We start from the raw sequence: 26147 nt of genomic DNA, 5'->3' as shown, positions 1-26147 counted from the left end.
TTTCACCGAGCGATGGCAAGTTAAAGTCCCCCAGGACCATCAGCCTAGGGAACTCAACTGCCAGCTCGGCTACCGACTCGAGGAGCGAGGGGAGGGCTGCTGCAACGCTGTTGGGAGGCAGGTACGTTAGCAGCAACCCCACTTGACCCTTGAGGTCCAACTTTAACAGCAAAGACTCACACCCGACAATCTCCGGAGCAGGGACCCTACGAGGAACTAACGACTCCCGGATGACGGCGGCCACACCCCCACCCCTTCCCTGGGCTCTCGGCTGATGCAGCACCTGAAATTAGGGATGTCTCTGCAGTTCTGCTCAAGTTGGGAATTGCCATTCCAGGGATTCCCTAACCAGCTAGATTGGCAAAGGAATTGTGGGCAAGCACCCCCAATCCGAAGAGTGTCAGCTTGCAGGGAAGGCTACGCTAAGGGCATAGTTAGGCCATCGGTGTGAATTGATTTGCAAGAAGCTTCGCAACCAAAATGCATAGCCATGTGGTTAGCCTCATGAAGCAGGACAGACCAGGAAAAAACCTCCGCCCAGAGGTCAAAACCATCTTTATTGAAATGGAGGATAGTAAGAGACTATTCCCAGTTTGATTGTGCTTGGCCTCTTCCTCCCCCATATATTCACTGGGCTATGGGAAGTTTCTGCCTGAACCACTTCCAGATTTTATCTCAAAGTCCTGGACTTAAAAATTGTTTTAGCCCTTTTGCCTGCGTATCAGGTATGAACTCCTCTTACCTTTGCTACTGGTTCGGAACTGGGAGCATGCGTGTGGGTGCTCATGCTTCACTTGCACGGGGCTCTTCTGCGCATGCGCAGAGCAGCCATGATGGTGGGTGGGCAGAGCCTCTCGTGCCGCTGCTACTGGTTCACCCAAATTGGGGCGAACCAGCACAATGCCACTTTTTTTTTTAGAGTATTTTATTAATACTTATAGGCCGCCCTTTTCCCTGAGGGGACTCAGGGCGGCTTACATAAAATGAGGGGAAGGGATATACAAACAATAGCACATAAAGTAAAATAATAAGCAACATTCATTCATCATTTGGGTGGGGGCAATTATCTTTGTCCCCAGGCCTGACGGGCTAGCCAGGTCTTGAGGGCTGCGCGGAAGGCCTGGACGGTGGTGAGGGTACGAATCTCCACGGGGAGATCGTTCCAAAGGGTCGGAGCTACTACTGAGAAGGCTCTCCTCCTTGTAGTTGCCAGTCGGCACTGACTGGCAGATGGAACTCGGAGGAGGCCTAATCTATGTGATCTAATTGGTCGCAGGGAGGTAATTGGCAGGAGGCGGTCTCTCAAGTACGCAGACCCACTACCATGAAGGGCTTTATGAGTGACAAGTAGCACCTTGAAGCGCACCCGGAGATCAACAGGTAGCCAGCGCAGCTCGCGGAGGATAGGTGTTATGTGGGTGAACCGAGGTGCACCCACAATCACTCGCGCGGCTGCGTTCTGGACTAGCTGAAGTCGCCGGATGCTCTTCAAGGGCAGCCCCATGTAGAGCACATTGCAGTATTCCAGCCTAGAGGTCACAAGGGCCCGAGTGACTGTTGTGAGAGCCTCCCGGTTCAGGTAGGGTCGCAACTGGCGCACCAGGCGAACCTGGGCAAATGCCCCCCTGGTCACAGCCGTCAAATGATGGTCGAAAGTCAGCTGTGGGTCCAGGAGGACTCCCAAGTTGCAAACCCTCTCTGAGGGGTATAGAATTTGACCCCCCAGCCTGAGCGATGGAACACTGGTCGAATTATTGGGAGGAAAACACAACAGCCACTCGGTCTTCTCCGGGTTGAGTACAAGCTTGTTAGCCCTCATCCAGTCCATAACAGCCTCAAGACCCCGGTTCATCACGTCCACCGCTTCATTGAGTTGGCACGGGGCGGACAGATACAACTGGGTATCGTCCGCATATTGATGGTATCTTATCCCGTGCCTTCGAATGATCTCACCCAGCGGTTTCATGTAGATGTTGAATAGTAGGGGGGATAAGACCGAACCCCGCGGCACCCCATATGTTAGGGGCCTAGGGGTTGATCTCTGCCCCCCCACTAACACCGACTGCGACCTGTCCGAGAGGTAGGAGGAGAACCACCGTAACACAGTGCCTCCCACTCCCACCTCCCGCAGTCGTCGCAGAAGGATACCATGGTCGATGGTATCGAAAGCCGCCGAGAGGTCGAGGAGAACCAGGATGGAGGGATGGCCTCCATCTCTGGCTCTCCAAAGATCATCGGTCAATGCGACCAAAGCGGTTTCTGTGCTGTAACCGGGTCTGAAGCCTGACTGGAAGGGGTCGAGATAGCTTGCTTCCTCCAAGGACCGCTGAAGCTGGAAGGCCACCACCTTCTCGACAACCTTCCCAACAAAAGGGAGGTTGGAGACTGGACGGTAGTTGTTAAGGACAACTGGATCCAAAGATGGTTTCTTCAGGAGGGGTCTCACCACCGCCGCTTTAAGTGCGGCGGGGAAGTGCCCCTCCCGAAGAGAGGCGGTAACAACCGCCTGGATCCAGCCTCGTGTCACCTCACTACTGTTGACAACCAGCCATGAGGGACACGGGTCCAGTACACAGGTGGAGGCACTTACAGCCCTCATGGCCTTGTCCACATCCCCAGGGGCAACATCCTGAAACTCAACCCAGAGATGGTCTATCTCATCCTCTTGTGCCTCGGCTGGAACTGCAGGGATGGAGTCCAAATCCGACCGAAACCGAGCAATTTTGTCCGCTAAGAATTGGGCATAATCCTCAGCTCTACCCTGCAAGGGTTCCCCCATGTCCCTCCTATTTAGGAGGGAGCGGGTTATCCTAAACAGGGCGGCTGGGCGGGACTCAGCGGACGCAACCAAGGTGGCAATGTGGGATCTTTTCGCTGCCCTAAGTGCCCTGATGTACTCCTTGGTGCTGGTTGTTAGCATTGCTCGGTTCGATTCGGACTTGTCGGACCTCCATAGGTGCTCTAGGCGTCTCCTCCGGCGCTTCATCTCCCGGAGCTCCTCGGTGAACCAAGGGGGTCTCCGGGATCCGCCGCCTCGGAGGGGCCGTAGTGGCGCAATCCGGTCAAGGGTCTCCGATGCTGCCGAGTGCCAGGCAGCAACCAGAGTCTCTACCAGACTGTGGGCGAAAGTATCAGGAATAACCCCAAGCTCCGTCTGGAACCTTAACGGCTCCATAAGTCGCCTGGGGCGGAACCACCTGGTCGGTTCCTCCTCCCTACAGTGGGGGTTTGGTCTCCGGAAGTCGAGCCTCAGTAGGCAGTGGTCTGACCACGACAGTGGTCTGACCACGACAGGACCACTTCTGCTGCGTATGTACCTACAGCAAGCCCCCTTTCCTTCAGCATGGCCAACTCATCGTGGTCAACTTGCAATGGCCAATGGGCTCTGGGACAGTTCACTGCAGGACCAGAGTTACACTAATACCAAAGGACTGGTGGGATAGAATCATCAAAGAAAGGAGACAAAAGGAGGGCCAGAATAAAATGCGAATGGCAAAAATTAAAATGTTTTTAAAATTATTTCAAATGCTTGAACTGAATTGTTGAATTGTCCCGCAGTGACTCAGCCACACGAGGTTGTCCCATTCCACTTTCTTCCCTGATGATGTAATCCAGTTGTAAGGTCCCAGCAATTTTCCCGGGCTACCAAAATGCCAAAGAGAGTGAGACTCCAGACAAGGCCTGCAAAAAATATCAACTTTTATTGATGGCCGTAGCAAAAGCTGGGTGACCAAACTATATCCAAAACATACAAACAAATGCACGTAGGGAAGAGCCACCCCCTGCAAGAGGGGCTCAGAGTATTATATATCTTTTAGGCAGATAGAAACAAAGTTTATTCGATCAGAGACAAAGATTCGTTACCTACCTGATCTTTTAAAGTGTTCTTTTGTTCAAGTTCCTGTCTCTGTCTACCTTATCTGTGAAGTATTCCTATAGCCTTCTGTAGGGGGTGGCAGCCCCCCTTGGCCAAGTTGTTTTTCAGCAGAATGCTTTAAGGATTTATGAGCCAGGAAAGCTCCCTAGTTTGGTTCCTTTATGGGGACTGATATTTCCGGGTAACAATTTTTCTATGTTTTCTATGTGCCTAGCTTTGAAGCCAAGAATAGAAATGAGATGCAACAGTGAGATAACATTTGCAGTAATGCCATCCAGTATTAAGGTTACAATTTGCTAGGCTAGAAAACAACTAATTTCTGACAGTATACAATAATATAAGTGGAAGCCAATATAGATTCATATACTCCTTCACAGTAAAGGAGAATATTTGTGAAGTCCGGTTGAAATCGGGGGTCCTGGGTTCAGTCCCAGCTCAGAGAGCATTAAGGACCCCTTGATTTAACCCAGTTTACTGGCTTCAGCCACAATTCTCTGAGCCCAGATCAGAAGGGGGTGGCCTTTTTTTCACCTGGGCTGGTGAAAAGGCAGATAGCGGGGGGGGGGGGGGGGGGAACCCTCCTTCCAGGCAGGTGTAGAGGGCGAAGGGAGGAGGTGAAGGGAGGAGATACTTGCGGATATAATCCAAGGCCGAAGTCTGCTTAATCACAAATGACAAAGTTTTAGGCCCTTTTTAGCAACTTCAAACATTCAGTGGTAAATAATCCTGTCCTGTTGTGGTATTCAGTGTTTTCCCACCTTGGTTTGAGGGCACTGCTTTGTTAGAGCCTGTAACTCTGCAAGGGAGGGCATGTTGATTTTTTTCACCCAACCTATCTTTGGTATAGCTTATCTGCCGTTCAAATGGAGTGGAATTATTTGCATACACTTAGTACAATTAGTTCCTCTTTTAAAAATGGTGAGCTTATGTAATTATGGAGGGTGGTTTGAGAGACCCACGTTGTAAGTCTTCAGGCCCCACATACACCCAAACATGGTCAATACAATAGCAGAGTTGGAAGGGACCCTGGAGGTCTTTTAGTCCAACCCCCTGCCTAGGCAGGAAACCCTATACTGTTTCAGACAAATGGCTAATCAACATCTTCTTAAAGACTTCCAGTGTTGGGGCATTCACAAGTCTGGAGGCAACTTCTGTTCCACTGATTAATTGTTCTCACTGTCAGGAAATTTCTCCTCAGTTCTAAGTTGCTTCTCTCCTTGATTAGTTTCCACCCATTGCTTCTTCTCCTACACTCATGTGCTTTGGAGAATAGTTTGACTCCCTCTTCTCTGTGCCAACCCCTGAGATATTGGATCACTGCTATCATGTCTCCCCTAGTCCTTCTTTCTATTAAACTAGACATACCCAGTTCCTGCAACCATTCTGGTCCATGTTTCCCTGCTGTGGATGTTCATTCCCATAATCCATAAGCCTCACGCATTGTTTAATACTCCTCTTTAATATCATAAAAGGGCCACAAAGGTTAATAACTGCTGCTTTCTTCCTGTATTTGCTGAGCCTTATCTGAATTTATTCTCTTTTTTATTGCAGGGACCATCTGCAAGGCTGACTGGTTGCTAGAGAATTGCAGATTTATTGCCATGGTACGTGGGTTTTGGTTCCTTTGGAGGACCAGGCTGTGCCTGGCACACCCTGAGTCTCATAAAAGGGCTAATGGCCTGAGCTGTTGGCTTTGGGCAATTAAGCAGGTAGAAAGATTCATCTAGAGGGAGTAAAAGTTATTCTTGGGAACCCCTACTGTGAGGGCTTGGTGTGGCACCAGAGTGGCAGTTGGCCAATGGTCTGTTGTGGGGTGTAGTGTGTTTTGTGCTGCACAACATCCTTAGCCTCTGAAGATAAAAGCCATTTCCTGGTCACAATAAATCTAGGGGCTTTATTCGGGGGAAATCAGAGCTGCCCCCTCCTCAAAACTGTTCCTTCCTTTATTTAATATCCAAAGTTTTATTATTATTTTTAATACAAATTTGCACATATTATAGAAACAAAGTGTTGATTGGACATCATAGTTTGGTTTTCACTTTCAGCAAAATTATTTTCTTCCTTTATTTTCCATTTTTTACACTTATTTTTTCTTAATACATAAACAATATCTTCAATTGCCCCTTCAAAAATTACACCAAATTATCATTTCATATTTCTCTATTGGTCTATTTTACAATAAACAATATATCTCTAATTAAGTTTTAACATAGAGAGCATTTCTTTCAATTTTTTTCTACAATTAACAATATACTATAATTTCTTTATTTCTTAATTAGTTACATAGCAGTACCAATCATGCCACTAGTCCCCTTAATCTACTAATACAACTCTTTTTCCTGTTCCTTCCTGTGCCCACTTTTGACCCGAGCTGCAGCTTTGGGTTACTTGCTTACCAGCCATGCAACAAAGACATTCCACACATTACGATGTCGATGTCGTTAGGATGCCAACTTGAGGGAGGAGATCTCCTTTGTCCTCCCCCCCCCCACAGTGGCCTTATACCCGATCACCAGATTCTGCAGTTTCATCTTCAATTTTGTCCACCTGCGGCCAGCAAAAGTTTATGCTGAAATACATGTTTTTGTTTTTAAGGTGGCCCAAAGCATTGGTTGCTTCCATTGCAAAAGTTAACACAACAAAGAATATACTAGGACACTTGCAAGATTTATGGTGATTATCGGGGATGAATTTTGCAAAGTCTAAATTGTCTGTTGATGTCCTGGGAGGTAGAATAGAATAGAATAGAATAACAGAGTTGGAAGGGACCTTGGAGGTCTTCTAGTCCAACCCCCTGCTTAGGCAGAAAACCCTACACCATTTCAGACAAATGGCTATCCAACCTCTTCTTTAAAACTTCCAGGGTTGGAGCTTTCACAACTTCTGGAGGCAATTTCTATTCCACTGATTAATTGTTCTAACTGTCAGGAAATTTCTCCTCAGTTCTAAGCTGCTTCTCTCCTTGATTAGTTTCCACCCATTGCTTCTTGTTCTACCCTGAGGGGCTTTGGTTGGGGAAAGCTGGCCTGAATTCAGTGCTGCTTTCCTTCTCCACCTTTGCTTGCTGTTGCTGTTTCAATCATTTCTTTAGTGACCACTCAAAGTTATAATGACGCTGGCAGAAATGACCTTTGACCGGTTTTACACTTATAACCATTGCAGCTTCCCCATGGTCATGTGATGAGAATTCAAACGCTTGGCAACTGGCATGTACTTATGATGGTTGCTCTGTCCGGAGGTCATGTGATCTCCATTGCTACCTTCCCAACTGACAAGCAAAGTCAATGTGGGGGAGCCAGATTCACTTAATGGCTGCATGATTCACTTAACCACTACACGATTCACTTAAAAACTGTGGCGAAAAGATCACAACATGGGGACAAAATGTACTGGAGAGCTACCTTGCTTAGCCACAGAAACTTTGGGCTCTCTTTTGTGCTCCTAAATCAAGGATTCCCCTGACAGCTGGATTTTTTTGTTCTTATTTCTTCCTCTGTTGGTCCATCTCTTCTGGGCTTTGACTTGTGATATTCTGTGGTTTTTAGGCAGGAAACAGAGGGACTATCAAGGGGGCCTCCAGCTTTCACCCTGAGGCCGATGCCCAGCAACTCCGCAAAGCTATGAAAGGCTTGGGTGAGTCATCTGTTTTATTCTGATTGATTGCTCTGGAGCTGTAAGGTTTCTGCCTCAAACTCCGTTTTGATCAGGACGTTAGAAAGCTTGCAACATGCTAGATTCAGGGGTCCCAAATTTGGCAACTTTAAGACTTGTGGAATTTAACTCCCAGAATTCTCCAGCCACAAGTCTTAAAGTTGCCATATTTGGGGACCCCTAATCTAAGTGGTGAGATTGCAGAGGATGGGATTACAAGAGAGTAGGTTATGCTGGCTGGGGAATTCTGGGAGTTGAAGTCCACAAATCTTAAAAAGTTGCCAAGTTTGAAGACCTCTGATGTAAGTGGAGAGATTGCAGAAGAAGGGATTACAAGAGAGTAAATTATGCTGGCTGGGGAATTCTGGGAGTTGAAGTCCACCAGTCTTCAAGTTGCCAAGTTTGAAGACCTCTGTGCTAGGTCCTCTTCTCCCACAATTTCTCCCAAAAGTTTGGGAGCGCTCCCAAAATTTCGAACCAGAAGCTTTTGCCCACTGCGAATTCCCCAAGGTTCTTCTTCCAAAAGGCCATTGAACCTGCTTGGCTTTTTTCTTTCTTTGAAGATGTTTTACTTCTCAATCAAAAGAAGGTTCTTTCAGCTCAAGAAGAAAATAAATGTCTTGATTGAGAAGCGAAACATTTTTTTTAAAAAAACCAAAATAAAACAGGAAAGTCCAGTTGCCTTTTGGAAAACGCCCCTTTCGGACAACCAGGACATGGATGATGAAGAGTCTCCATGGACATCCTGCTGGGAATTGTAAGCCCTGCCAAGCTGGAGATGGAAAGGCTAAACTTGCTTTCTGCAGATTCAGGTTAATGTCAGGGTTCCAAATAGCATCCAAAAATAAATCGGAGTCCGAGGCAAAGTATTGCTCAAAGTTCTAATTTTTTTAGAGAGCCATGTTGGCACATCTGGGAAAACCCGAATCTGAAAGCTTCCTGGTTTTCCCCACCCAGTTGAAAGTTCAAGATCTTGTCCCCAACACCCACAAGTCCATCCCATGGTCCAATCTTCCACTGCCAGGCTGGCAGTTCCACCCATCCAGTTCTGGTCAGGTGCCAAGGTGCAGAGACAAAGGATGACCTTGGCTTTCCAGATAGAATTTTGTTATGGCTACATAGCATCTAACTCCATACAATCCCCCCTCCCATTTTCCCACAATAGAAAATGCATAGCAGAATAATAGAAAGTGTGGCAGGCCAAAGATCCAAAAGAAAAGATGGCTCAGACCTGACAAGTGTATTCATAAAATAAATTGTGCAGGGATTGCATCAAAGAGACAGTGAGAAATGGCCTTCTTCTGGGTTAGGTCCAAACGCTAGTATTCTCCCTCGCTCTGGAGGTCCTGATTACCTGGATTTTCCTGCTTGCCAAACATGTCCTTGATCTCACCTGCCAACCTCTCCCCATCTTCTGCTCCATGGATCCTAGATTAAATTCCTTGGTCCTCTTTCTTGCCCTTCTCTGACTCTTTGGTCTCTTGTCCCAGGTACTGATGAAGATGCCATCATTGAGGTTTTGGTCAACAGGAACTTGTCCCAACGGCAGGAGATTAAGATCGCCTACAAATCCACAATTGGTCGGGTAGGTAACGCTGCATGGGAACCCTTGAGAATGGATTCGCGTATAGAAACTGCAAAGTGAATTGTTAAACCTCATTTATCCAGGGATATCTGTCAATAAAATGGATTGCTCCTATTGCTAATGCCGCACCTTTTCTTTGTTTGATGAGTGTTTGATTTCTCCCCCTCCTCCCTCCCTCCTTGCACATCTCGCTCTCTCTCTCTGTTTCTCTCTATCTCTGGAAGGTACAGACATTTAGTAAATGTTTAAATAAGGAGACGGATTAACTATTATTAAATAATTGAAATTAAAGGTAATTTGTGCTGGGCAGGGACAGGTGTGGCTTGTTGCAAACAAAGGGGCAGAGTCCTGATTTGCCCACAAAAGGAACATTTATTCAGCTGAACAAATGTTGATCCTCCTGTAAGATTGAAAGAAACCTCAGTGCGGTTTGAAGCAAATTATACAAATACTCACACATGCCTTTTGCGGGTTTTTTTTTTGAAAAGTTTTATTGTTTTAATTAAACAAAAACACAAAAAAAGAATCATCTTTCGTTACATCTTGTAGAAAGTGTGTCGATTTGTTACAACAGTGGTGGGTTTCAAAAATTTTTAGAACCTCTTCTGTAGGTGTGGCTTGCTTTGTGGGAGTGGCTTGCCAGCAATGCAACTGGGTGGGAGTGGCTTGTCGGCCATGTGACTGGGTGGGCGTGGCCAACTTGTAAAATGTGGTGAAACTCATTTAACAACACTCTTGCTTAGCAACCAAAACGTTGGCTCAGAAACTCTGGCATTTGAAGCACACAAGTCTTAAAGCTGTCAAGTTACAAGACCCTCGCACCCCTATCCTTTGAGAAAAAAAAGCCCAGGGATGTTCAAACTTGACAGCTTTAAGACTTGTGGACTTCAACTCCCAGAATTCCTCCTCTCGCTCTTCATCTTGATGATGTGCGGACGGACGGGGGGAGGGAGCTGGAACCGGTTCTAAACGGCACGGTAGATTTGTGGAACCTCTTCTATAGAAGAGGTTAGAACTGGCAGGAACCCACCCCTGGGTTACAAATACATTTCGTGCGTTTCTTCCACAATCCTTACATATACTTCATTCATATTGAATTGTACATTTTAAGTAAAAAAAAAATTATGTATTTTACTATCACTGTACCACAATTCTCATTTAATTACAATTATTTAAACATGTTTTTATCTAAAATCACTTGTATTTTAAAGCACAGCCACCTACTGGCATTCATTCACAATTTCAATAAACCTCCAATAACATTACACCTTTATGACATATTCTAAAACAAAGTCAGTTAGTAAGATATCTAAGCATCCCCCCCCCAACTCACAGTTTAAAGCTTATATCGAATTTGCTTTTACTAGTACAACACACCTAAATATATCATTAAACATTATCCATTAACATTTCCTTGTTATTATTGTAGTTAACTAAAAATTATTTATTGTTTATATCACCTCTCCTCTAATCAGGCCCAAAAGAAATTATACCTTTATAGCAAGCTCTAAACAAAAATTTATTAATAAAATGTATAGGTCTTTTCACCAAGTCCCAATTTACAATTTATAACCAGGTTAGTTATACTAATTAAGTTTATCATTTCATTATTGTTGTCGTAATATGTTAACAAATAAACATTCAATGATAATCTAAAACAATCTACAAAATACTAAAATCCCTACTTATTAATCACCAAAAACTAGCTAACTTTTTATCATCAACTTTCATTATTAACTTGTATCTTTCCAGTGGCAAAACAGTCTTATCTCTCTTGTCAATTGTTGTGTCAATTCTCTTTTCAGCTCCTTTATAAAGTTTTTATAAACTTCTCTCTGCACTTTGTTGCTTAAAAGATCTCTCAAATAGTCTCGTTGCCCTTGAATTGTTATTAACATTAGCTTGTCTTTGGTTGTCAAACTTATTTCTGAATAGGTTTCTCTTCTTAGCTCCATCATTATCACCCTTTTTTCCTCCTGTATCTTGAAATCTGGGATAAAGCTCCCAAATTGTCAAATTCACTTTTCCATCTTCCCTTCTTTCCGCTTTCACCCATATTTGCTCCATTAATAAGTTCATATATTGTCTTGTCTTTATCTTCTATATTTTCATTTTCTTCTTTAATTTTCGGGGCTCCAACCCTATCATCTTTTGCTGTGATAAACAATAGTCTATCCAACTTCTTCTCAAATCTCCCAAATCCTTCTAAAATATTTTGAATTCCAGCCAAGATGTTCCTCACCCCCCCAAAAAAAATGAAGTAGAAAAAAAAGAAAAAAGGAGTCTGATAGCCACTGCCACTCTAGCCTTCCAAGCTTCTTTTGTATGTGTATGTGTATGTGTATACGTGTGTGTGTGTGTGTGTGTATATATATATATATGTATGTGTGTGTGTGTGTGTGTGTGTGTGTATATATAAGTTAACTTAAGCCCAAGTTCTTTTGTACACTTCAAAGAAGAAGGGTTCTGTCTTTTTCTTTCCTTTTCCTTCTCTAGCCAAAATATTTTCCAAGAGCACCTGCAAAAAGCAATTTGTGCCCTTGACTCTTTATCAAATTTTGTAAGCAAGTTGCAAACCATTCAGTTACAAAGTCAGTAAGATCAAATAGGAATGAACAACGGATACATTGTTTCAAAGAAAGAACTTCAGACTCTGGCTTCCGAGTGGCAGATTCCAGTTTTTCATACTTTTCTCAATTTTATGGAAAACAAAAATCTTTAATTGTCTTTGATGGAATTTAATAATAAATAGAAGGGAGAATTTGTTAAAATAAAAAAAGAGTTTTAATTTAAGCCAAAAAATAAGGTGGTAAAAAATAGAGGAAAAAAAATCAATCCATTCACTTCAAGCGGAGAAACAGGAAACGTTACAATCACTTCAATCCACAAAGTATCATTACAAGAAAAAGCAAAAACTTTCCAAGGCAGTCCAATAAGAATTAAATTTGCCGCTTTATTCTTTTACTTAAAAGACTAATTTATCTTTTAAAAAAAGTTTTTTGTGCAATCTTTCTCAGAGTAAAAAAAAACCTCACCTGATGGACTCATTTTCACTTCCTTCCTTCCGGAGCCGTCTCCGACTTTGTCAGCCTGGGGGCTGCCTGTTTGCCACCGGCTTGAAGCGCTTCCCTTGGGTCAATCAGGGACTTTGCAGTGTCCCTGAGACCAGCAAGGCTTTGTCTTCCTGATCACCATCTCTCCGGGACAGTTTAGATCTTGCTGGATCGTCTAGTGGCAAAAGTGTCAATGGTGCTTTCGGACAGTCGAGACCGCACGTTGTGTTGTCGCAACGTTGGATCCTCCTTCCCGTTGGATCCTCCTTCCTGCCTTTTGCGGTTTTGATCATCTGTTTATCCCATAGGCTTGTGCTCTTCTTATGGAACTTTCCACAACCTAAAGGCCAGCTGGGCCTGTTCTTTATTTCTGCCATTTCAATGTAAGATTCTTTTGACCAATGGTCAGAATCATCGTGAAGATCATAATCCTGGTTTGAAGAGTGGTTTTAGGGCTTATTTGAGGAGAATTGACTCGCACAAATCATATTAGTGTGTGCTATGAGGTAGCAGACTTTCTAAATAACAAGGGAGAGGAGAGAATAATTTTTATTGTCATTTTTTTCGGTGAATACATTGGCACACATTAAAAATGAAATTCTGATGCTTGCTTTCAAAGGAGAAAAGTATGTATATACCCATACATACACACACATATACATTTGCTGTATATACATATATAAACATACATACACCTATATATACATAAACATAAACTAGATGCAGTATTCCAAGTGTGGCCTTACCAAGGCATTATAAAATGGTATGAATAGAATAGAATTGCAATTGCAATTGCAATTGAATTCTTTATTGGCCAAGCGTGATTGGACACATAAGGAATTTGTCTTTGGTGCACATACTTCTCCGTGTACATAAAGAAAAATAAAATACATTCATCAAGAATCATAAGATACAACACTTAGTGATGGGCATAAGTTACTAATAAGCAATCAAATCATACTAGGAAACAAATAGAACAATATAAACTGTAATGATACAAGCAACATGGTTATAGTCATAAGTGGGAAGGGATAGGTACTAGGAAGGATGAGAAGAAGAATAGTAATACAGCCTTACTAATTAATTTGACAGTGTTGTGGGAATTAGTTGTTTAGCAGAGTGATGGCATTTGGGGAAAAACTGTCCTTGTGTCTAGTTGTTCTGGTGTGCAATGCTCTATAGCATCATTTTGAGAGTAGAAGTTGAAACAATTTATGTCCAAGATGTGAGGGGTTTGTAGATATTTTCACAGCCCTTTTCACTTCATATTATCTTGATTCTATCCCTCTGCTAAGGCAGCCTAGGATTGCATTGGCTTTTTTGGCTGCTGCAGCACACCACTGGCTCACATTTAAGTGATTGTCCACTAGGACAATAGTGTGGTACACAAAAAAAAAAATGATTTGGGCTTATGTCCTTAAAATGGAAAAGCCAGTTCTGCCTTGAAGGAAATACACCAGTTCTAGAAGAAAATTAGAAGTAACGTTTATTTTGGGTCATTGCACTTGAAACAAAAAACGACACTAGGCATTGTGATGTTATCCAATCATTTTCTTTCCCCAACAGGATTTGATTAATGACCTGAAATCTGAGCTGAGTAAGAATTTTGAGAACGTTATTATTGGATTGATGACTCCTATCACCTTGTATGATGTGGAAGAGCTGAAAAGAGCAATGAAGGTTTGCAAAATAATAATAATAATTTTTAACCACAACAAAGAACCAGAGATTTGTGTGGAGTTATCCATGGGGCTGTTTTATATCAGACCAATACCAGTCTCTCAAAAGGTCACCTGGAATATATTCTTTGAACAGTTGGCTGGCTGAGGAGCTCTGGGAGTTGAAGTCCACAAGTCTTAAAGGTTGCCAAGGTTGGAGACTCCTGGCTTGGCTAATCCAGGGATTCTGCAAGGTTTCAGCACTGTAGGCGGTGTCAAGCAGGGGTGTCCAACCTTGGTAGCATTAAGATTTATGGACCTCAACTTCCTGAATTCCCCTGCCAGCCATGCTTTAAAGACCCACAAATGTGCTATGGCAAAAGCTTCTGTGGGTTGGAGCCCTCTGATTGAATGTAGAGTCTGATAATAGAGAGACCGTAAACCATGGAATTGGTTGGAAAATAAGGATCCGGTGAGCTGCCTGAAGTTGTAGGAATTTTCTCCATCTGTTCCCGGTTTTTGGTCTCCTTCCTTTGGGTTATTTGGGCACCTATGAGAGCAGGAAATCACAGTAGACTCCATTTGCCATCATATTACTGCAGCCAGCATTTCAAATTTTTTTCATAAAATTTCACACTGTCCCTCAGCTTGAGATCTGTGAGCTTCAGTTTCCACCTTGAGATCGGACAAAATTATTTTGAAGCCTGGAGATGGCCCTGGAAAAATATTGCTTCGGTTGGCATTTGCCCAGCTCTGGCGCATGGTTGAAATACTTTGTCTCTCTTGCAGGGGGCTGGGACAGATGAAAGCTGCCTGATAGAAATCTTGGCCTCTCGTACCAACGAGGAAATCCGGAGAATTAATGACACCTATCATCGTCGTGAGTATTCTGTCCCATAGGGAGCCTATCACTCGCCTGCTGCCAATTCATGGAGCTTTCTAGAATCACATGACCAGCTGGGCACTAATGGCAGCTGGAAGCCCTGAATGCCATTTGCATGTTATGTTTTATGGCGGGCAGACCTACCACAGAGAATGCTTTTAGATACAGGTCCCTAGGATTTCTGCAGACCCAATCTTGGAGTTTAGTGAGATTCCCCATTCTCATGACTATCTGCAGACCATGGACAAGAAGGTCCCTGATGGTCCACATGAAAAATAGGTAGAGCTGTGATTGCACCATTGCCATCAGAGATTCAAGGAAGATCAAACTTGAACACCAAAGTCATGAATATTGAAATTAGATTTATTATAGGATTTCAGCCAGATCTAAGTGCATAGATGACACAGTGAGATCCAATTGAATCCATTTCTTTATTTACTTTCACCCGACGGACATAATCTTGCCAGACTAAAGCTGTAACCTTCTAATCTATCAAATATACCCCAGGAAATTCTGGGGTGTGACTATTCTGAATCTTTTTCCTCCCTTCCCCCATACAGTTGAGGACTGCACAGTCTCTTGTCTTGGGCTCCTCTCTGGAATTGTCAGATGTGAAATATCAAGCTTACACTTAAACTGATTTATTGGTACTCTCTCCTACTGTGCGCAGGGATCTTCCCAATTAATGATTAGCACCTGATAGGAGTTAGATGAGGGTCAATGGAATTCAAGGGGGGGTTGGATTTAGTTCACTTGTGGTTAGGTCAGGATTCTAGGCCAGTGATGATGAACCTTTGCAGCACCAAGTGCCCAAACCAGAATGCACATGCAAGTCCACGCCCTGGCGTGCTGGAAACACAAAGACCAGCTGGCCGGTGTACATGTGCACCAGCCAGCTGAACTTCGTGTGCGCCTGGACACCGTAAAACCAAAGACCAGCTGGCTGGCACACGCATGCCTGGTTTTTTGGATGGTTTTCAGGCCGTTTTCAGGCCAGTTTTGGGCATTTTTTAGCCATTTTTGGCCAAAAATGCCCCCAAAATGCCCTGAAAAGAACCTGAAAATGGTCTGAAAAACGGTCCACAAATGGCCTGAAAACAGCCCAAAAAAGGTCCCCAAAACAGCCTTTTGGGACCATTTGCAGGCCATTTTCTGGCTCTCTGGCACCTGTGAAGAGCAGCTGGCCAGCATGCTGGAAACCAAAAGAGCAGCTGGCAATGGCCCACAGGCCCACAGAGGGCTCTGTGTGCCACCTCTGGCACATGTGCCATAGATGTGCCATCACGGTTCTAGCCTGACCCCCTTTTCACTCCAACCTCAGGTTCTGCCAGTCCTTCCAGGGGAGGGATATGCTGTTGCTGACATTCCTCACCCAAATGTCTTCTCCTGCTTCATACTCTACCACAGTTAGTTACAGAATCTTGCATCTCTGAATATGCCTTCCCCCCCCTCCCTGCTTTTATCCTAACGACAGGCAGGGAGGGTCCCTTCTGCTTTCTCTGCCCCATCTTTCCCTTGAACTCAATGGTATCCAACCATTACCTCTACCTCCTGGTCCTCAAGGATATTCTCTCAACCCCCCTACATCTGCAGACACCATCCTAACACTTTTGGACATGCCCCACAGACGCCCTCCTGCACGCTAGTGGTTTTTTTTTCAAAAAGTCACCATAGTTATGATGTCAGGGTTCCAAATAGCATCCAAAAGTAAATCAGAGTCCAAGGCAAAGCATTCCACAAAGTTCCAATTTATTAAGAGAGCCATGTTGGCACATCTGGGAAAACACGAATCTGAAAGCTTTCCAGTTTTCCCCACCCAGTTGAAAATTCAAGACCTTCCCCCCCACACCCACAAGTCCATCACATGGTCCAATCTTCCACTGCCATGCTGGCAGTTCCACCCATCCAGTTCTGGTCAGGTGCAGATGGCAAAGACAAAGGATGACCTTGGCTTTTCAGAAAGAATGTTGTTATGGCTACATCGCATTTAACTCTGTACAATCCCCCCTCCCATTTTCCCATAATAGAAACGGCATAGTAGAATAATAGAAAATGTGACAGGCCAAAGACCCAAAAGAAAAGTTGGCTGCAGGCCTGACAAGTGAAGCTTTCCTTAGCTTCACCAATTCTCTGAATAGGACTGTGGTGCTTTTTTTGAGATACATCTCTGGGCCTTTTTGCAGAGTATGGGACCTCCCTGGAGAAAGACATTGCTTCAGACACCTCCTCCAAGTTCCGAAGAGTCCTGGTATCCCTGTCAACTGTAAGTACCGTATTGTTCAAACTATAAGATACACTGGAGTATAAGACGTACCAAAATCCTCCCCCCCCCCCCCCGGAGCACTGTGCACACCTCCCAAACCCTCTGCGTGTCAAATTTTTGTGAAAAACTGGGCACGGTGAGTGTTTGGGAGGCCTGCAGAGTGCTCCTGTGGGGGTTGGGCGGCCAAAAACAAACTCCTTTTTTGATTCCCAAATCCACACACATCGCATTTTTGCCCTCCCCAACACCTAGGTGCACTCTGCAGGCCTCCAAACAAGACTGTTTTTGGCAAAAATGGGATGCGCGCGGCGGCGTTTCCAGAGGGCAAAATGGCTGTATTGGGTGTATAAGATGCGCCAACATTTCTACCCTCTTTTAGGGGAGGGGAAAGTGTGTCTTATACTCCAAAAAGTATGGTATTTGGCTCTTCTTGCCATGCCTCAGATCGCTCGTCACATAGTGGATGAATTAGGGCGCCACCTTGTCCTATATCACGGCTTGTCTTTGTCGAACAAGCATTTTTTTGCAGGTGTGAAAATGAATCATGGCTTGTCTGAAAACCTTTTGTGTCATTTTGGCCTTTCTTTGCAGTCCAGTAGAGTGGTTGTGTGTATGAAAAAAAGAAGCTGGGAATAAGTTAGGGATGCAAACAATAATCCACATGATGTTAAACTGTAGTTGGTGGTATAGTAAGCCAGCAATGAACTTGTGGTTTCTAACTGTGTATCCTATTCAGAAATATTGATTTCTGAATCAAAAGTGTAGTGATTTTCACTACACTTATAGCATCCACTGGATTTCCATCCTCCGTTTCTATGATCTGTCCAAATTGCATTGAAGACCTGGGATTTTCAGCACATTCTATTAAAAATCATGCTTTCTTTTGGTGGGTGATAAACTTTCCTCTGGAGATGCAGTGGCTCAGTGGCTAAGAAACGGAGCTTGTTGATCAAAAAGGTTGGCAATTCAGAATAAGGTGTGAGCTCCGGTTCCTCGTCCCAGCTTCTGCAAAACGAGCAGTTCGAAAGCACGTAAAAATGCAAGTAGAAAAATAGGAACCACCTTTGGTGGGAAGGAAACAGCGTTCTGTGCGCCTTCGGCGTTGAGTCATGCTGGCTACGTGACCATGGAGATGTCTTCAGACAGCGCTGGCTCTTCGGCTTTGAAACGGAGATGAGCACCGTCCCCTAGAGTCAGGAACGACTAGCACATATGTGCGAGGGGAACCTTTACCTTTAAGCTTTCCTGGGCCCTCCTGCATGGACAGGGACACAGCTGACCAATACTAAACTGGGTTATGTAAAGTATTGAGAACTCGTGGTGGGTGGAATCTTCTCAAAGACAAATACCTCCGTGGGAGAGTTGACCTTTTCCAAACTTGGCACGGATCAGAGTTTTAAGGGAGGATTTTGCATCACACTGAATTTTTTTCAACTTATTTAGGTCCCTCCTCTTCAACCCAGTTTCCCTCGTCCAATGGGTAAGAAGGCTTGTTGGGCTGCCCTCTTCTGGGTAGACAGACCTGTTTTCAAGGTCCCAAGGAAAGGCCTCTAAGACATTGGTGCTAAGTGTTTGTTTTCCTGCACCCCACTGACCTGGGAAACGGTTGTGCTAAAGGTCCTTCTCCTTTGCTCTTTCTGGCAGGTCCTTCTCTGAAATTTCCTTCACCCCTCTTCTTCCTTTTCTTCCCAGGGCAACAGAGATGACAGTTCATATGTTGACCAGGGGCTGGTCCAAGAGGATGCCAAGGTGAGTAACCCCATTTGCAGGAACGAATAGGCAATTTGCTGCTTGATTTCCAAACTGCTTTTCTTTAAAATCGAAGCGTAACTTAATTCCTGCTCTTTGCTTCCTTAAATCCTCTAGAACAGGGGTGTCAAACTCGTGGCCCGCAGACCAGATACGCCATATGCTGGCCATGCCCAGCCCTGGTTTAGCGAAGGGCGGGAGTTGCGATAGGTCATGTGATGACAATGTGTCATCACGGGTTTGACACCCCTGTTCCAGAACAAAGGCAGGTGAAGCCAAGGGGACATTGCATGGCCTGTTCAAGACCACCAAAATTTAGCCAAATGGCAATTTTGGGTGACATAATGATTGCCTCCTTCTCCCCACCCCATTTACTATGTTACATGCAGACCATTATACCAGTTGTATTAAGGCCTGGCAAGCTTCAAACAATTATTATGCACAATATTGCATCCCTGCGGACCAAAATGATTACTTTCACGTCCTCTTTTTTTCTTTTAATAGTTTTTATTAAACATTTTTACCTTTAAAAACAGAAAAAAACAACAAATACAAAAAAACAAGACAAACATAACAATATAAAATAGTTTTACAGCCTTCTTTATCGGCATACATGTTAGCTTTTGTAGTTCTCCATTCTTTCGGCTCCTTGCAAAACCATCTCTCTGTGCTCCTTTCCTCTAGTGCCTGTATGAAGCAGGGGAGAACAAATGGGGCACCAGTGAGGGCCAGTTCATTACCATCTTGTGCTCCAGAAACAGGAGCCATCTGCTAAGGGGTAAGCGGTGAAGGTGGCTGGGGATTATTGTAAACAAAAGGAACATCATGGAATCAAGTGAATGGTGCGGTGGCCTAGAGGTGGATCTTTCATCTCAAAATCAGTTCAATCCTGGGTGGAGACAGATATTTCTCTCTGTGGGCACAATGGGAATATATCTGCTGAATATAATTCCGCATTGGTGACAGGAAGGCATCCAGCCAGTAAAACACTCAGACTGAGTTATGCAAATTGCTGGCCACGCCTCCTCTGACTGGAAGGGTTCAGTTTTGCACGAAGGATCAGCCGGCATGAGAGAAGCAAAATAAGTCTAGAAGTCAAGGTAAGTCAGGATGTCATAGGAAAAAATGAAGTCCAGGCCCAGAACAGCCGAAGCCGAGAGCGGGCTTGGATTCCCCTCCCAGCACACACAGAAGGACCGTTCACATAAGTCAATGGTCGTTCTCCTGTGTGCTGCTTGGGGAATTCAAACATGGAACATGCCAAAGCGGGAGACTTCAGGGGTGGGAGTGAGGCTGGTCTGGTGCCATAGCCGAAGAAGCTACCTTTTGCAGCACGCATCATCCAAAGGACGCCTCAGCCAAGGCATAAATATCCACGTTGTAGTGGTGGATAAAGGGTGATGGCGATGACCAGGTCGCTGCCCTGCAGATGTCCTCCACCAAGGCCTGCGTTGCCCAGGCCGCTGTCATGGCCGAAATCCTGGTAGAATGGGGAGTGATGTGACTGGGAACCAGTCGGGACTGACAGTCGTAGGCGAGGGCAGTACACGCCTTCAACCAGTGGCCGATGGTATGCAATGATGCCTTTTGGCCCATGGTGGCAGGTTGGAAAGACACAAACAGGGCCTCCGTCCTTCTGAACGACACCGTGCGTCGCACATAGCTGCAAAGTGAACGACAAATGTCAAGATGATGCTTCCAGAGGCTCTCGAGGTCAAGGTAATACAGGGAGCCCAACCATATGGTGTCACCAGGCAACCTCAAGGGGAAGGAGGGGGCGACGGACAGCGGCTAGAGCGGGCGGCATGGGGCAGTGAACCGATCCCCAACCGCAGCAAGACAAGATGAAGGCGGCGAACCGACCTTCCCACAACGAATTACGGCACACCCTCACCTCCAATAAAGAGGTTCGCTGGCCCCGAGGGTTCCAGGAACACTAAAATCCAATTGCCACTTCAAATGAAGAGAAAATGAACCTATTTGTAGAGATATTTACCTCTCCGTGAAAGGAGCTCAAGCTGGTGAAGGGAATCCAAGCTGAATAATAATAATGATGAATTTGTCTAGTAACCCAGAGAATAATTTTGCATCTCTTTAGGCTGCACCGAGTTAAAAAACTGAACCAGTCCAGTCAGAGGAGGCGTGGCCAGCAATTTGCCTAACTCAGTCCCAAGGCTAATGGACAAAGTTAACCCATGCTTGGATTCCCCAAGCAGCGCACAGGAGAAGATGCTGTGACCCCTGGAAAGTGTGCAGAAAAGGGCAACAATGATGATAAGGGATGTGGAGGCTAAATTGTTATGATGAAAGGCTGAGGGACCTGGGGATGTCTAGACTACGGAAGAGAAGGACTAGGGGTGCCATGATAGCTGCCTTCCAGTACTCCAGGGGCTGTCACAGAGAAGAGGGGTCAACCCATTCTCTAAACACCTGAGGGGCAGGTCAAGGAATGGGTGAAAGCTTGTCAAAGGGAGAGCCAAGCTAGAATGAAGGAGAAATTTCCTATGAGAACAATTAGTAGTCAACGGAACAGCTTGCTTTCAGAGGTTGTGGGTGCTCCATCACTGGAAGTGTTGAAGATGAGATTGCACAGCCATGTTTCCAGAGTGAGGTGTGGGAGGAGTAACACATGGGTATTAACCCAGCCCTTTTGCCCAGGAGACTGAGGTAAATCTTGAGGCCACACCTCCGATCCTCCTGCTGACCTCCCAGATTAACCTCAGACTCCAGCCCAGAAGGAGTCTTTTCCTGACTTTTCCTCACCTAGGAAGACTTAGTTTTTTTTGTTTTTTCCCTTTCAGGTTTTCTAAGGATTGCAGCCTCTGTAAATCCTTCAGGATTCTACAGGCTTCAGCTCCCTTCCTTAGGTTTTTTTACAGCTTTTTAGACCTTAGAACTTTTTCCTCTACAGCGTTTTTTCCCTTAAAGAAGGCCTCTGAGGATTACTTACCCCTCCTGCTATACTCTGAGCCGCTAGCCAACCGTGCCACCGGCTAGCACGATCCCCAGTGACCGGACAGTTGCGTAAGAGGGAAAAAGGAGCTGTGTGGGCCGTTTGAAGGCCCCATCGCACCCAGGAGCCCAGCTGAGAACTGGAGAGCTGACGGATCTTCCCCAATGCTCCCAAGCTGCAGAGAATCGGACTGCAGACCAGCAGCCGCCATGTTGGTCCTCCGCCATCTTTGAAAGAGCACGTGGTCGAGCGCGTGATCGACGTTCCTCCTACAGACGCTGAAAGCGCTCAGAAGGCATCGAGGAGGCCGGAAGAGGCCTAGAGTGGCCCGATTCTGCCGGTGGATCCGCAGAAGGCCTAGGAACCTCGGTGCAGGCCGGCGCTCGAGCCGTGGATCGGTGGCTGGAAAAGGAGGCGCAAGCATCGCACAGAGCAGACCAGCCAGCAGAGAACAAGGAGGGAGTGAGCAACAGAACCGTGAGAGTTATGGCGGAGGCGGCGAAGAGCGGGGGTGTGGCCCCGAAATCAGGGGACTCAGATCCAGGCGAGGGGCCTTTTAAGGGAGCTTCCCAGGGCCCCAGAGGGAGATCCCCCAGCAAAAGAGGCACCTCCAGGGCATCCAGGAAGGAGCTCCATACTCAGGGAGGTCAAGTCACCAGGGCTACTGCCACACCTAGCACCAGCAAGAGTAGCAGGAAGGGCCCCTTCCATAAACCCCCGGTAGAGAAGGAGGAGATTCCCACTCCAAAGATGTCCCTGGAGGTTCTAAAATCCCAGTGGGTTAAACCAGGATCATTTCCCAATCCAGGGGGGCAATGAGCGGAGGTTCTATAACCTCAACCTTACCTTTGCCCAAGCACTCCAGCTCCCGGAGGTGGACAACCTGATCGCCAACCTAGCCTCAGCCTCAACCGTGGTGACGGGAGACATTGCCAATTGCCTTAAAGCAGAGGATAAGAAGGCAGAAACTGTTTTGCGTAAAACATTCCATGCCATAACCTGGGCCATTAGGGCAGCCACTTCTGCATCCTTTTTCAACAGATCTACCGTGCTGTGGCTGGAACAGTTGAGAGACAGGACCCCGGCCACGGAGGTACGACTGCTGCAGGACATCTCAAAGGTGCTGGCAGCCACGCAATTCTCAGCTGACGCCACCCTGGATGCAGTTAAGTATGCATCCCGAGCCTTATCTTCCTCAATAGCATCCAGGCGCCTGCTGTGGCTGCGCCACTAGCAAGTGGAGTTCCAAGCCAAATGGCACCTAGCAGGAGCAGACTACGCCAGGGACAAGCTCTTCGGTGCCTCGCCGGATCCTCTTCTGGTGGAGGACAAAAACAAAAAGAAAGTTCTCCCAACTACGACCAGACAGTTGGATCACCGCCACGCTCCTTATCCCAGGAGAACATCCTACCGTCAACCTGAATCGGACTTCCAGAGCCACAGGTACCAGACCTTCGCCTCCTCTGCTGATCCGGCCAAACGGGCCCTTAAGGCCAAGACCATCAAACACTTACTAGATATCAGGGCCATTGAGAAGGTCCCAGAGGGGGAGAGAGGTTCTGGATTCTACTCGAACCTGTTTCTGGTCCCCAAGAGTTCAGGGGGGTGGAAAGCCATCCTGGATCTTAAACTACTCAATTCCACGGTGGTCTACCGTAGGTTCAAGATGGCTTCTCTGAAATCCATTTTAGAGGGCATCCGACAGGGTGACTTCCTGGCCTCCATCGATCTCACGGAGGCCTACCTTCATATCAGAATCGCCCCAGAACATCTCAGATTCCTTAGGTTCTCCCATGAGGGCAACCACTTTCAATATAGGGCCCTACCCTTTGGGCTGGCCTCAGCCCCCAGGACCTTTACCAAGGTGCTGGCTGCAGCCGCAAGTCACCTGCGTTCTTTCCCAGTCCGACTGTTTTGTTACCTTGATGACATCCTCATCCTAGCCAGGTCCCCAGACACTGCGAGGCAGGACCTGGGGATCACCATCGACACTCTCAGGTCCCTGGGGTTCTCTATCAACCTAGAGAAGAGCCAGCTGGTTCCATCTACCAGGCTCCAGCACCTCGGATCTATTATAGATTCGGTGTCGGGGGAGGTTTTCCTTCCTCAGGAACGAAAGGACAGCATTGTGCAGCTGATCCACTTTCCAGGCTCCTTGGGAAATTCATCTCTTGTATAGGGATCGTGCCTTGGGCTTGCCTACATGCCAGGGAGCTTCAGTGGTTCCTGCTTCCATACCAGAAGGCAGGGACGAGCGACACCAGGTTCAAGGTTCGAGTGTCGCCCCAGGTATTGCTCTCGCTCCGTTGGTGGCTGACCCCAGCACTAGACAGAGGATCTCTCTTCAAGGAACCAGCAAGGAAGGTACTCACGACGGACACGAGCCTGTTTGGTTGGGGAGCACACCTGGAGACCCAGATAGCCCAGGGCCGCTGGACTCCAACAGATCTACGCAACAACATAAACTGGTTGGAGCTCAGGGCCATCCACCTGGCCCTACGACACTTCAAGACCATGGTGACCGGCCACCACGTCCTGGTCCTGATGGACAACGTGGCAGCCAAGGCCAACTTGAACAGGCAAGGGGGCACCCACTCCAAGGCCCTTTGCGACGAGGCCCTCCGGTTAGGAAATTGGGCAGAGAGGCATCTCCAGTCCATCAGAGCGGAACATATCTCTGGGATGGAGAACCAGCAAGCGGATTGGCTCAGCAGGGAGACGATCGATAACGGAGAATGGCAGCTCCATCCCAGCGTCTTCCGGCAAATCTGTGAGAGGTTCAGGTGCCAGGCGGTGGATCTCTTCACAACCCCAGCGAATGCCCAGGTGCCGATCTTCGTATTGAGGTTCCCGTCCAGAGGAGCCATGGACACAGATGCCCTGTGCTGCGGATGGCCACCAAGTCTACTCTACGCCTTTCCTGACCCTTAAGGTCGTCTTCCTGGTTGCCATCACCTCGGCCAGGAGAGTATCTGAGATCAACACTCTCTCCAGCAGAGCGGACCTCTGCATCTTCCTAGAGAACCGGGTCATCCTCAGATTGGACCCCGCGTTCATGCCCAAGGTCAATTCCCCCTTCCACAGGGCTCTAGAGATAGTTCTGCCAGACTTCTGTCCGCAGCCCTCCAGGGATAGGGAAAGATCTTGGCACAGGTTGGACATCAGAAGAGCCTTGTGCATCTACCTGAAGTGCACGGCACCCTTTAGGCATTCAGAAGCCCTCTTCATGTCATATCAACCGTCCACCAGAGGCGCCAAGGTTTCCCTGGCCACTATTAGCAGATGGATCAGGGCGGCCATTTCACAGGCCTACGAGGCATGGGGAATTCAAGTTCCAGAGAGCATCACAGCACACTCCACCAGAAGTGCGGCCACCTCGGCAGCCTGGGGCACCCAGGCCCCCATAGAGGAGATCTGCCGGGTGGCCGCCTGGTCATCTCCTTCACCGTTCATTAGGCATTACTGCCTAGATGCTTACGCCTCCGCAGAGGCGGCCTTTGGTAGGAGGGTTCTGCAGGGAGTCTTAGACTCTCGAGGGGCTCAGGCCCATTGATCCCTCCCTAGGACATCTAGCTTTGGTATGTCCCATGTGTTACTCCTCCCACACCTCACTCTGGAAACTGGCAGTTGGTCTTACCTGAACTACATGTTTCAGAGAAGGTGTGGGAGGAGTCACTTCCGCCCCTTGTTTAGGGTGCCCCCGCGCCAGGGGCCTGAGTTAGCTCAGTGGTCAGTCAGCGCCAAATAGGAAGGACGTGTGCTTGCGTTGTTCTTTGTTCCTTCCTTCCAGGTGCTCTGATACGACCATTGGTTAATCTGGGAGAGCAGAAGGAGGATCGGAGGTGTGGCCTCAAAAGAATACCTCAGACTCCAGGGCAAAAGGGCTGGGTTAATACCCTTATGTTACTCCTCCCACACCTTCTCTGAAACATGCAGTTCAGGTAAGACCAACTGCCATCTCTGGAAAGGGTATAGGATCCCTGCTCAAGCTGGAGACTGAACGAGAAGATCTCCAAGGTCCTTTCCAATTTTGTTATCCTAATGTTCTATGACTCAAGGCATGATGCTGTGATTTCCCCATTACGTGTGGCCACCATATATTAACATATTGTCTTATTTCGGTTCATTCAGGACATCTGTTTTCGGGGATAGGTTTTTTAAAAAAAATATACAGTATGAATCAGTAAATTAGGAATATTGGAAATTTGAATATGGAAGTAACGAAGGCTCTCATAACCATATCTAAATCTCCATGTTTGGGAGGTTCTGGAACTGCTTTTCTTTTGTTTGCTAATAAAAATCTTTATTCCTTTATTTAGTATTTGATGAATACAAGAAAATTGCTAACAAAGATATTACGGAGAGCATTAAATCCGAGATGTCTGGAGACCTTGAAGATGCCTTGCTGGCAATAGGTGAGGATTCCACATCAGCTTTTATTCCTCTCTAGTTGCTTTACAAATGGGGGATGCGGT

The 26147-nt window shown here is 46.4% G+C and overlaps 1 protein-coding gene across 1 annotated transcript in view; it reads left to right on the top strand.

The window, feature by feature from the left end:
- The window catches only part of ANXA4 (annexin A4), a 38710-nt gene that overhangs the window by 5454 nt on the left and 7109 nt on the right, over window positions 1-26147 (top strand). The window contains exons 2-10 of the mRNA XM_032229250.1: window positions 5429-5481; window positions 7423-7510; window positions 9019-9113; window positions 13733-13846; window positions 14614-14704; window positions 16891-16970; window positions 18663-18719; window positions 19404-19497; window positions 25992-26087. Of these exons, the coding sequence (XP_032085141.1) occupies window positions 5479-5481; window positions 7423-7510; window positions 9019-9113; window positions 13733-13846; window positions 14614-14704; window positions 16891-16970; window positions 18663-18719; window positions 19404-19497; window positions 25992-26087 (718 nt within the window). The 5' untranslated portion in view covers window positions 5429-5478. The remainder of the gene's footprint in view (window positions 1-5428; window positions 5482-7422; window positions 7511-9018; window positions 9114-13732; window positions 13847-14613; window positions 14705-16890; window positions 16971-18662; window positions 18720-19403; window positions 19498-25991; window positions 26088-26147) is intronic.

The sequence above is a fragment of the Thamnophis elegans genome, chromosome 13 (assembly GCF_009769535.1).
Source record: "Thamnophis elegans isolate rThaEle1 chromosome 13, rThaEle1.pri, whole genome shotgun sequence".
NCBI lineage: Eukaryota > Metazoa > Chordata > Lepidosauria > Squamata > Colubridae > Thamnophis > Thamnophis elegans.
This window is presented reverse-complemented; position numbering and strand designations above follow the sequence as displayed.